The 11,342-nt window shown below is 43.9% G+C and overlaps 2 protein-coding genes across 8 annotated transcripts in view; one reads left to right on the top strand and one right to left on the bottom strand.

Annotated features, from left to right (window-relative positions):
* The first annotated feature begins 109 nt into the window (after positions 1-109).
* Positions 110-11,342, top strand: part of DCX (doublecortin) — a 115,152-nt gene continuing 103,919 nt past the window's right edge. For 3 of the 7 annotated variants that reach the window (XM_079318794.1, XM_079318796.1, XM_079318795.1), the window contains exon 1: positions 110-141. The gene's annotated coding sequence lies outside the window, so the exon portion shown is untranslated. Of the gene's footprint in view, positions 142-4,543; positions 4,592-11,342 lie in introns of those variants that run through there. The other 4 variants (XM_079318798.1, XM_079318793.1, XM_079318800.1 and 1 more) reach the window with 2 other exon arrangements.
* On the bottom strand, positions 1,368-4,355 carry LOC306808340 (UDP-N-acetylglucosamine transferase subunit ALG13-like). The gene is made up of 4 exons (XM_079318818.1): positions 4,176-4,355; positions 3,666-3,831; positions 2,744-2,882; positions 1,368-1,512 (listed from the first exon to the last, which is right to left on the bottom strand). The coding sequence occupies exons 1-4, from the start codon at positions 4,254-4,256 to the stop codon at positions 1,401-1,403; spliced, it is 498 nt and encodes a 165-aa protein (XP_079174944.1). The 5' UTR covers positions 4,257-4,355; the 3' UTR covers positions 1,368-1,400.

The raw sequence follows: 11,342 nt of genomic DNA, 5'->3' as shown, positions 1-11,342 counted from the left end.
GGGGCTGTTTTAGCTTATTTTAGCCAATTCTTAGGGTGCCCGGCTCACGCTGTGGGTGCGCATCCCAAGGTGCGGGAAGCGTCTCCTCCCTTGGCCAAGCTCAACTTCATCGCAGAGAAACCAGCGGGAACATCGCTCCAGGTTATCCAAAATTTCCTCCGCGCTCCCGGCTGGAGGCGAGTTGCTAGTATAGAAATCGTTAAGGGAGTAAAAATAATCTTAGTTGCTCCTAATCAAGTATTTGGGGCAAATTTAGGGGGATTGGCAAAACTGACCCTTGCACAACTGTGCGGCCTGATTAATTCTACCTTTGTGCTTGATTTGAATGCCTCTACGTACATTTAATTTCCTCATAAAAATTCTACTAAGGCATCAGATTAGCCAGTTCAGGAGTTCCATTTCCTTGTTTTAAACAACAAAAGCAACTCCCTCCCCTCCCCAAACGAATCATTTCCTTGTAGGAAGGACAATTAACACCCATTATGCACTACTAAAGTTCTAGAGCATTAGAAACCTAAGAACATGCATGAACATTTAAAGTTTACGCCCTCTTTAGTTTTCAGTCGTTCTTGGTTTCAACACTAAACGGGAAGCTCTGATGAGCAGCAAAGAATCCCCTAGGGCAGGGACACCTTCCACTATCCCAGGGTGTTCCAGCCCTGTCCAGCCTGGCCTTGGACACTTCCAGGGATCAGGGACAGCCACAGCTGCTCTGGGCACCTGTGCCAGGGCCTGCCCACCCTCACAGGGGAGAATTTCTTCCTTACATACAATCTAAATAGGAAACATTGGGTGTGCAGAAGTCCAGACTGATGGGTTACAATGTGCTAACACCATGCAAAAGGAGCGATTGGATTGCCAAGCCCATTCCTGTCCTGTTTGTGGGTAAATCACCCAAACCCAGGGCTGCAGTTTGGCTGCACGTTTGCAGCTTGTGACTTTTTTCACCCAGATTCACCACATCCCTTTTCCTTTTGAGGCTTAAATCTCTCACTTTAAAGCTGTCTTTTGTAAACACATGAAACAAGAGCTAAAGGCATCTGCAGAACATCGGCAAAGACTATTTCCACCTGTACTTGGCAAAATGGTCCAGAGACCACTATGCATGTGCCATGCCTGTAAACAAGTAGTTTAGCTTGTCCTCATCACTGGAATTACCATCCCAGTGCAGCTTTTGTGATACAAATATGTCAGTTCACTCAACTAGACACTCATATTCCCTCCTTATTGGCATTGTACTTTTTAAAGCATGGAGTTGAATGAGTTTGGCACTAAACTGGAAGCCATCTAATATCAGTTAGCATTAAATGATATTTTCTTTGAGTGTTAGGCCCAGTTGGCAGATCTTAAGTGTAGGAGATGAGGCATTTTATTACAACTTTTTTATTTCTCTGTTTTGTTTATTGTAACCCAAGAACTTTATCCAAGAACGATGCAAACTTTTCTGGCTGTCCAGGAGGAAAAGGTTTCAAAGCTGACAAGTCCATTGACTGCAATGTCTCCACAAGAGTACTGTAGAAACAGACAAAAAGCAAAAATTAAACAAGGTCCATCCCTTAGGAATTTTTTATACCATTTTCTTTCTACTCATCCATATATAATTTTTTAGCAAGGAAATATGAAATAAGGATATGTATAGAAAGAGAATGCACAGAGCAGCAGGCCTCAGCCAGAACTGGCTTGTTGGCAGCACTGCTGAGAACACACTTCCAGCAGCTTACAGAGACAAACTCAACTTTTAAACTTTTTAACCTTCTGTGGTTGCAATGCTGGGAGACTGAACAAGATCTGAGGCTCCTCTCCATAAACCAGAGGAGGAAATCCATCCTATCTGAACACATGACAGAGTTCTCCCCTGATCACAGAGCCAGAAAGAACAGCTATGTCAATCTGTTACTTGCTATTATCAGGCTGCAAATAAAATCCTTGGTACTACTCAACACAAAGAAATAAAAATTCCAAAGATGACAGAAGCACCAAGACAGTGAGTGTAAGAAACTTGTTCAATATAAATGAATGCCAGGCCTGGTCTGTTCAGAAAGCTTTGCTGAAACATGAAATTCTGTTTGCAGGGCAAAGGAACAAGATGCAGACTAAGTAATGGGAGTTAAATTTTCTCTGCCTTCAGTTTAGAAGTCATCTGTTATTTTTAGAGTGAAGTCAATCACAAGTGAAGAGAAAATAGTAAAATACAGACAAAACCAGGAGAATAAACCCAAAAGGAATTAGGATGAACTCTAGAAAAGGGAGCTAGGGGTTTTGGTGATGGTGGGATTTTTTCATGTGTTATTTGCTTGTGGAATTGACTTTTTTGTGTTTTTTTTGTTTGTATGGTTTGGGTTTTTCTCCTAAAGGACAGGCAGTAGATCTGTGAAACTCCTTGTCAGAGGTTACAGTGGATTCAGGAAATTTGTTAAGAGGGCATCCTGCATAAGTACTTGAAACACAAGGATACTTGAAGTTACTAACCAGATATCTGATTTATGAACCCCACTGAATCCAAGTGTTTTTCTTCTTTTAATCTAAATACATATACCCTCAAATGAAAAAAAAATTAGAAGTGCCCATGGTCAAAAGGCCTGGTAAGTGTGGCAAATTACTACCTAATGTTAGTCTGTTCCCTCTGGGAACTCTAGATGGAGATCACAGAGGAGGATGTACATTTCCCTGTTACACTGTCAGTTCCACAGGCACATGGACTGAATGTTCCTGTCCAGCAGCACCAGCCACAGCAGCTCCATACCTGCAGGTACAGTAGAGGACACAGCCATCTCTGTGGAGCTGTTTGGCCAGCTCCAGCTGATGGTTGTCCATCAGCTTGTCATTTATTACTACTATTAGTGGTTTTCCTTTCTCTAGAGTCTCCAGGCAGCTACCAGCACCTAAAATAGAAACAGAAAACATGGTGAGAGATGAAATATGTGAAATATATGAAATATCCCCCTATTTGCTGCTGAAACAGGGGAGCCTCTTGAACAACTGTTATAAATGAGAAACAAAGTCTCGATATTTAGCAAAATTTAGATTGGTTTATTTTATACAGACAGTGCTGGGGAAAATGTGAGGGATCACCACCCACTCACTCCATGCTTCCACCGAACTTGGTTTGCAGCTCCCTTTTTATAGGATGGATTTCCTTGTAGTAATCAATAATTGTTATTGTTTTGTTGTAGTAATTCTGCAAGGTAAGCAGTGGTGGTCAGAGAAACTTCCAAACTTCCGTGGGACAGTTATTTGGACAATTGGTCATGTAACCATCTGGTCTTGGTAGATAAAAACCAGGAGAAGTAAAAAGCTGATCTTTAATAGATAGTTTGTGATTGATCACACAAAGGCAGGAAATCTGATTCTGCAGAATTTGTTGTGCTGTGTGAAAGCCTTGTTTTGCAAGCTGTCAGTAGATGCAACTTATTTAGGAAACATAACATAACATTCATAACAGAGGGATTTAAACAGAATGGGCTTAATAATATATTTCCCTTTAGGTCCATGGTTTTTTTTCTAATTTTAAGTATTCTGGTTTATACAAACTCCAAAACTTCTCTGATTAACACGAATCATTCCTCAATTATCACACAACCCAACTCTAGCTGTGGATCTCGGCACTCCCCGAGCCGGCGAGCCTTCATCCCTCGCTCAGCGCCAGGAAGCAGCCGGGGCTGTACCTGCGTGGCTGATGACCAGGTCAGCGCTCTGCAGCTCCTCCGCCAGCGAGTCCTTGAAGCGGAACACTTCCACCGCCACGGCCCCGCCGCTGCTGGGCTGCGGCTGCGGCAGCGAGCCCCGGCCCACCTGCAGCACCAGCCTGCGGCAGCCGCGGCCGTGCAGCGCCTGCGGGGCACGGCGGCGATCAACGGAGGGGAAAACGCGGCGGGGAGGGAGGATGGCGGGGGTGGAATGAAGGGGATGAGGCGCGCATACAGAGGTGAGGGGTGTGCCCCAGCCCGGCAGCCCACTCCCTTTCCCACACAGACCATCCCTCCCCTCCCTCCACCCTTCAGGCTTCCCCGCAGGAGCCCCGGAGCCTCCGGCCCCTCAGACACCGGCACCACTGCCACAAGCAGGGCGGGGCAGCTCAGGGCGCAGGCGCCGGCCCTGGCTGCGGGAGGGCGGCGCGGACCGGAGCCGGTGCCGGTGTCGGTACCGGTGCTGGTGTCTCGGCCGGCTGAGCTGACCTGCAGCGCGGGCGGGGAGCGGGCGGTGGCGATCAGCTCGTCGAAGCTGGTGGTGCCCACGGTGACGAACACGGATTTCATGGCGGCCGGGCCGGGCTGAGGGGCCGCCAGGGGGCGCCGCGCACCCGCGCAGCGCTCCCGAAATGGCGGCCGGGCAGGGCGGGAACGCCTCCTTCCCTCACGGGCCCGGCCCGCCCCTCTCCTTTTTTTTTTTTTTTTTTTTTTTTTTTTTTTTTTTTTTTTTTTTTCTCCTACCGTGGCTTCTTTTTTTCCCCGTCCGTTTGGCGAGGGAGGTGGCGCTGCCCTGTGGGGTTTGCTGGTGCTACACTGGGCCGCTCTGACGAGCCGCCTGTCCGGCAGCGTTTTGAGGGGTCGCCAAGATTGTTTCAGGTTTTCTAGACTTTAAAGGAGAAGAGGTAAAAAAGAAATAAGTTTGGAAAAAAAAAAAGAATTCGGGAAGTTTTGTCCTCCACGTGTTATTTCAGCATTGGGAACTCACAGAATTCACGGACAGAATTCACTGTCTGAGTGTTCAGAACTGCCATTGCCAGAGCAAGGCCACAGCACCTTCTCTTTACAGACTGACATTGGCACAAGCCTCCCACAACACTTATTGGGGGAGTAACACTTTAATTTCTACCACAAAATTATCAATATTAAATGTGTTAACACAGTATTGTTCACTGAAGAGTACGAATGACCCCTGAACAGTTGCACAAATCGAGCTGGCAGTTTTGTTTCTTAGTAGTAACACGATTATACAAAGGTAAACCAAAGTTAGACTTCTAAATCCGTTTATTCCCTGAATTAAATTCAACAGATGAGGTCACAACTGTATACACATTTGTGTATAGTGTTGAAAGAAAGATGCAGCTGTCTTGAGGATACCTCTGATTGCCATGTTAATGCCTTGTTCACAATGCTCATTAGCCCCCTGTTGTTTTCATTTAGCATAATGAGCCACGCTGAAATGTATTTATTTTTTGATTAAAGCAAGTAGTGCTGACAGCAGGCACTGTCTGGAGGAAAAATGCAGTAGAACAAAACAATATTGGTATCCTGAGTGCACAGGGACTTGGTGGCTCTGCCCAGCCTAATCCAAATCTTGCTGTTGTCCTTCAGGAAAAGGAATCTGAGGATGGTGAAGCCATGGCAGAGGGTGCCCGAGAAGCTTCTACCTCCCTGGAAGTGTCCAAGGCCAGGTGGGATGGGATTTGGAGCAACCTGGGATAGTGGAAGATGTCCCTGACCATGGCAGAGAGTTGAAACTGGATGAACTTTAAGGTTCCTGCCAACCCAAACTATTCTGTGGTTCTATATAACCCCAAGGTTAAGTAAAGTCCCTGTCCAAGGGTGTGAGTGGAAGCCCCAGCTGAGATTGGTCTGGGCAATCAGGATCTATTAGTGGAGTCAGGGCCCTGACAGCTGTTGGACAAGAAGGTAGACTTGGGATGGAGGGAAAATGTTAATTTTTCAAGTGTTGGAGATGAGGTTCAGCACCTGGTAAAGGACAGGATAATTAAATGTTAGGGGCTTTGGTTGTTTTTGCCCTGTATCACTGGAAGTCAGTGTCCTCTGCAGCTTGCACTTCCATCTTCATGCTGTATAGGGGCTAGAAGAAAAAATATTCACATGTAAAACTAAAGTGACTTAAATTTGTGTTGGAGTTTTCACTGGAGGATACATCCCACTTGTACATTGAATCAGCCTTGTTAGGGTGATTTTAAACAGAAGAGAAAAGGGAAAACCATCCATTAAGGCACTCAATTTCATGCTAATTTGTACCTGCTGTTTTAATTAGAAGTTGCTAGAGCATAAGTAGAATTTTGCCCATGAGTACTTATGCTGTGGTCTGTAAGAACTACAGATCACTCTCAAAATGAGGTACTTGGAGCTGATCCTGTGCAGTTTTAAGGCAGATCCTGCTCACAGAACTAGCCTGACAGTGATTTGTTTGCAGTCAGATCAGCTCCCTGAGCTGCACAAGCAGCACCACCAGCACAAGGGAGGTGGCAGAGCTGTGGTACCTTGGATTTAGTCTGCCTTAAAAACTGGGGGATTGCACCTCTGTTCACCCCTTCTTTGTCATAAACTGCAGGCACATTGTCTGAGCCTTGTGGCCCAGGCAGCTTTTGGGGCAAAGCTTGTGTGAACTTAGTCCTGCTTGGGCTGAGCAGACTCTCTTTGCAGTGCCAATTGTCTCCCCCCAGTCTGTGTGTGATATTATCAGGGACAGTCCAGAAACAGGGGCTCACTCTGACATAATGTGGTCCTGGACCCCAGGGAGCAACTTGGAAGGGCTGAAATGGAAAATAGGTTCTTGTGAGAGCTTGCTCCTAGCTGTGCTTTATAGGACATAATTTATATTCTGGTATTTTCTTCCTATGACAACACCTGGGCAAGAAATTGAAGATGTTATGATTGCAAGCTGGTTTTTGTTGAGAGAGGAATGACATATCCCTCCCCTCTTCTCCTTACCTGGTATTTGAAATGTTTCTGGATGGCTCAGTTTTGAGCATTGCCACTTTGTATTCAGTTCAGCTTGCCACAATTTGCCCAGAAAGATCTATAATTATACTGTTCAAGGGTAAGAAAGTGCATGAAAATAATCTAGTCAGCTCACATCTTTGTTTCTGAAAACTACATCCTACCTTTAGTTTGAAGTCTAAAGGCTGACCCACAGCTGTGGAGATGAAACTGATGACCCCTGAAATGCATGGACCACGGTGTATCAAATAATGAATCATTAAAAAATATACACCAACAGGAAGGCAGGAAACCTGTATGAGTCTACAAACTTTGATTTTCTTTGAAGGAAAAAAAAGCCAGTGACTGGATAGTTATTGACTTTCCCTTGTATTTTGTGCTCAGATTGATTCTCCATGTGGCTTCTCATAATGCTGCAGCAGATGACATGGGGCACAGGAGAGTGATTAGACTTCTCCACACTAAATTTATTTTATATTTAAGTATTTTTTCTATGTTTACAAATGGGCAAAAAGAGTGAAGAGAGTCCTGCTTCTCTTTCTGATTTGCTTTATATAAATTTGAACTGAAAAAATATTTCCTTCCTTTTACTCTCTCATTGAGATGTAGTGCTGTACCTATGAGGGTTGATATTTTTTGTTACTGTGGGGAGCTTTGAAAATCAGATGGAGAATCTTTTGGGGAATAATTCCTTATTACTGTGATTCAGAGATGCTTGGACTGGGAAAATAACAGAGTAGCATTTGTCAGGCAAATGTCAATGGTATACTTTGAAATATTCCATCCCATTTCTACATCCTTTGGATTGTCTCTTTGTGGGTTTGTTATTTGGCAGCTGGATTGACAGGTGGATACACAAAGGCTCAAACTGCCTGGAGACAGGGAGATGTTGGATCACCTCCTCCTTCTGACTGGCAGAAGACACACACCAAAGCACACAGAGGAACACTTCTGACTAAATATCTCACGTGTGGAGTGGAAGAAGAGGCTGTAGCTTAGCCAGAATGAGTGTCCACCATCTGACAACTCTCCTGGATTTTTCTGAATTTTGCAACATTTGATGGTGTGCCTTAAAACCCCTGGTTCTGGAATTATGGAATCATAGATTTTAAGAGGAGACAAAAGACCACTCTGACTCTTAAGGCCCTGCAGACACCAACAATATTTGTTGGACATCTATAACTATGTATCTCTTTGTTACTCTATTGATTCATTGTGTCCTGAGCTTCAGGAAGCTCGGAGTTTATGAGTTTTTCCTTTATGAAGATAAAGTGCTGCTGGCCTTTGCTCTCACCTGAAACAGGAGGGCATCTCTACACTGGGATACAGCACATGCTGTCTTTCAATCCTTCTTACAGGGACTGATTTGTACCAGCCCTGGAGCTGGATCCTTGCTGATGCTCGAGGCCTCTGCTAATTTTCTGTCATAAATGAAATGCTCACCTTAAAGAACCAGAAAATGGGCTCCATATTGCCAGGAAAATTAATCCACAAACACCAGAGCTTTATGTCCAAAAAGGAGACAGAGGAGTCCTCTTTGCTTTATTCCAATAAAGGGAGAGACCATGGGGCATTCCCCTGGGATCTCTCAGATTTTTGGAGGATGCAGCCTCCTTTTGTCCCATTTTCCCATCCACATTTCCCTGTCTCTCTCCCCACTGGCTGAGGTACTTGAGAGGCACATACTCCCCAGAACACCTGATACCTGAGATTCCCCTCTAATGTACAGCCCTCCCTTTTAATTTTTAATTCTTATAGAATTCATAGTTTTTCCCCATTGCTTCTTTCATCTTCCAATATCCAATTTCATTTATCAGCAAACCTACAATTTGTAAAGGCAAATATCTTTTTCCATTCATCAATCAATGGAATCCATCTCATTGTTTCTTTTCTCTCTCTCAGTGCTGGTTTTGTCTACCAGCAGATCCACAGCTGATTTGTAAAGACAAATCCCACATTCTCAATATCAAATAAAATTTCTCAAAGCTGGCTAATTTTCAGTAGTGTTTGGGTTACTGGGAGATTAAAGGAAATAATTTGAAGAGCAGTGGCAAACCAGAGAAGTGTGCAGAGGTAGGAGGGAGTCTGAGGTCTGCTGCAAGGAGCATTTTCCTGTCTGTGTGGTGATGTCTCCTGGCAACTGGTGCCCTCAGCTCCCCCAGGATCCTCTATTTGTGACAGCCTGGTACAGCTCCTTGCTGTCTGTGGAAAACACTTGCCACCATTGCTGCCTGCTGGCCACCAGCAAACACCTCCACAGCAGTCCACTGTGCCACTTCATATCCCTGCATAATCCCTCTGACAACCAAATCCATTAAAAATTCATTTCCATCCAGGCAAATCAGACTCCCTGAAATCAATTGAGCTTTGTTCTCTGAGGGCAGCTTGTGCTGGCGCAAATATAATCAAATCCTGAGGTGCCTTGCATGCATTTTTACAAGCACTGAGATGGAATTCGTGTTTCAATTATTCTTTTTGATGTGCATTTTTGAAGGAAATTAGAATATTATGCTCAAGTAAACCAACAGTTTTAGATCCTTAAGAAGGAACTCCAAGAGAGTCGAATTAGTTTTCCCAGACAGTCCCAATTATGCAAGTACATACAAATATCTCTATTTGCCATGCAGCATAAAAATAGGTAAGGAGGTGAACCTAGTGTGAACCCAGACTAAATTTCACTTCTGTCCATTTGCCTGCAGATCTCTTGAGACAGCAGCAGTTTGTGTAGACAGTTTGAATTGCTCTCCAGAAGTATTCAGGGACTCCTAAGTCAGCACATTGATTAAGTAAATGGATTTTGGAAATATGTAGACTTGCTGAATATGTCCTACAATTAATGAAAAGCTGTTCTAATTCTGCCAGGAAAGCAAAGGGGTGTTGGGCAGATGTGAGCAGTGGTGTTCTGTGATTCTGTGATTCTGTTTATACCAGGAGGGGGCTGCCTGCCTTGGCTGCAGTGAGGGCACCCAGCCTGCAGGCTCCCTTTTGCTCCATCTTATCTGCACAGCTTTAGCACCTCCCCATTTGCAATGCCTGTTTTTAATTGCCAAGCTGCCCTCAGAACCCAAGTGAAACAGTGCAAAAGCATTTGAGGTTCACTTCCCATCCAGCCAGCAGCCACAGCCAACACAGATCAGCTCTGTGTCTGAGAATCCAGTGATGTTCCATGGGCTGAACCTGCCTGTTAGCAGCCAGCCTTGCACTGAGGAGCTGTGCCCTCTGCATCCTGCCCTGCTGCTTTGCAGCAGCACTAGGGGTGCTAAAAGCAGTGCCAGTCATGATTCATTTCTCTCTGCTGTTTGTTTGTGCTTACAAGATGATAGCTTGTTATTTACAAGCAGTCTAGTTTCCATTAGACATTAGGGATCACAGCAGCCACAAGATACTCAGCAAAACCACTGAGCTCAATTTGGAGATTGTTTAACAGCTCTGGGCCACCAGTTTTTTTTTTTTGTGTGTGCATGATATACAGTATATACTGAGAAGAATCACTATCAGAAACATCTTTGCATGCATTTCCTTTTTATGGTCACCTTTTTATCACCAGAAATGGTAGAAATGTTTTATGCAGAGGCAAATCAGGAGGTTAATGGTATGCAGTGTATTTCACAAAGATGAAAAATTGTGGCTATTATTTTTAATGTTCTAAGGATATATGCAGAGAGACATGTAAGAGAGATCTAAAGTCATATTTACACATATTTTTTGAGTGTGTGTGCATGTGTACTTTATAAATAAATCCTCTTATTTAGGTATCAATATATACTGGTGAATCTTTCAGGATTTCTTATGTCATAATTCCAGGATAACATTAAGCTGTTTAAAATAAATCATCATTCTACAACTTGCTGGGAAATATTGCACCAGATTCATCCCTAGTACGACTGAATTGGCTTAGATCTAAATCAGAGTTGAGTGTTACATTTGGGAGAGCCATTATTGCTGCATGCACTAATGTCAAAACAAGAATATTTTTCATTTTCTTGCCTCTAGAGAAAACTTCTGAACTCAGATTAGTCCTGTTTGCTTCACCCTTTAGCACATTTGTGCATGGCCACCTATACTTTCATCCACAGTAATTTTCCTTTTCCTTTTCCCTTTTCCTTTTCCTTTTCCTTTTCCTTTTCCTTTTCCTTTTCCTTTTCCTTTTCCTTTTCCTTTTCCTTTTCCTTTTCCTTTTCCTTTTCCTTTTCCTTTTCCTTTTCCTTTTCCTTTTCCTTTTCCTTTTCCTTTTCCTTTTCATTTTCCCTGCTGAAAGCAAGAGCTGTTCAGCTGCTGAATGTTTGTGTTCATTAAGTGAGTCTTTGTGTACCAACGTTTCCTGTTACAAAACACTGTTCTTGTCACTGTGCCATCCATCTTAAAATGGTGATTCATGGTTAAATCTGTCCAAATGAAGGGCCTTGGTTTTGATTTTTTGATTTGTAAGGGTATCACAGATTGGGCTGAGGGTAGATTGAAGCCCTGAATCTGTCCAAAAGTGGGGTGAAGCATGGCAGATGTACAGACATGTCAGCTTTCCATGCCTTGCTTGGAAGGTGGAACTATTAAAGCTGAAAAATTCTTCACACCTCACAGCACAGTCCATGTTTAATCCTTTTGGTAATGGCTCTGAGGTTTTAGTGTGGGCAGCTGGCCATCAGAATTTGGGCTGAGGACCCTTGCAGACTGCTGGGCCAT

The sequence above is a fragment of the Erithacus rubecula genome, assembly GCF_903797595.1.
Source record: "Erithacus rubecula genome assembly, chromosome: 15".
NCBI classification, from domain to species: domain Eukaryota; kingdom Metazoa; phylum Chordata; class Aves; order Passeriformes; family Muscicapidae; genus Erithacus; species Erithacus rubecula.
This window is presented reverse-complemented; position numbering and strand designations above follow the sequence as displayed.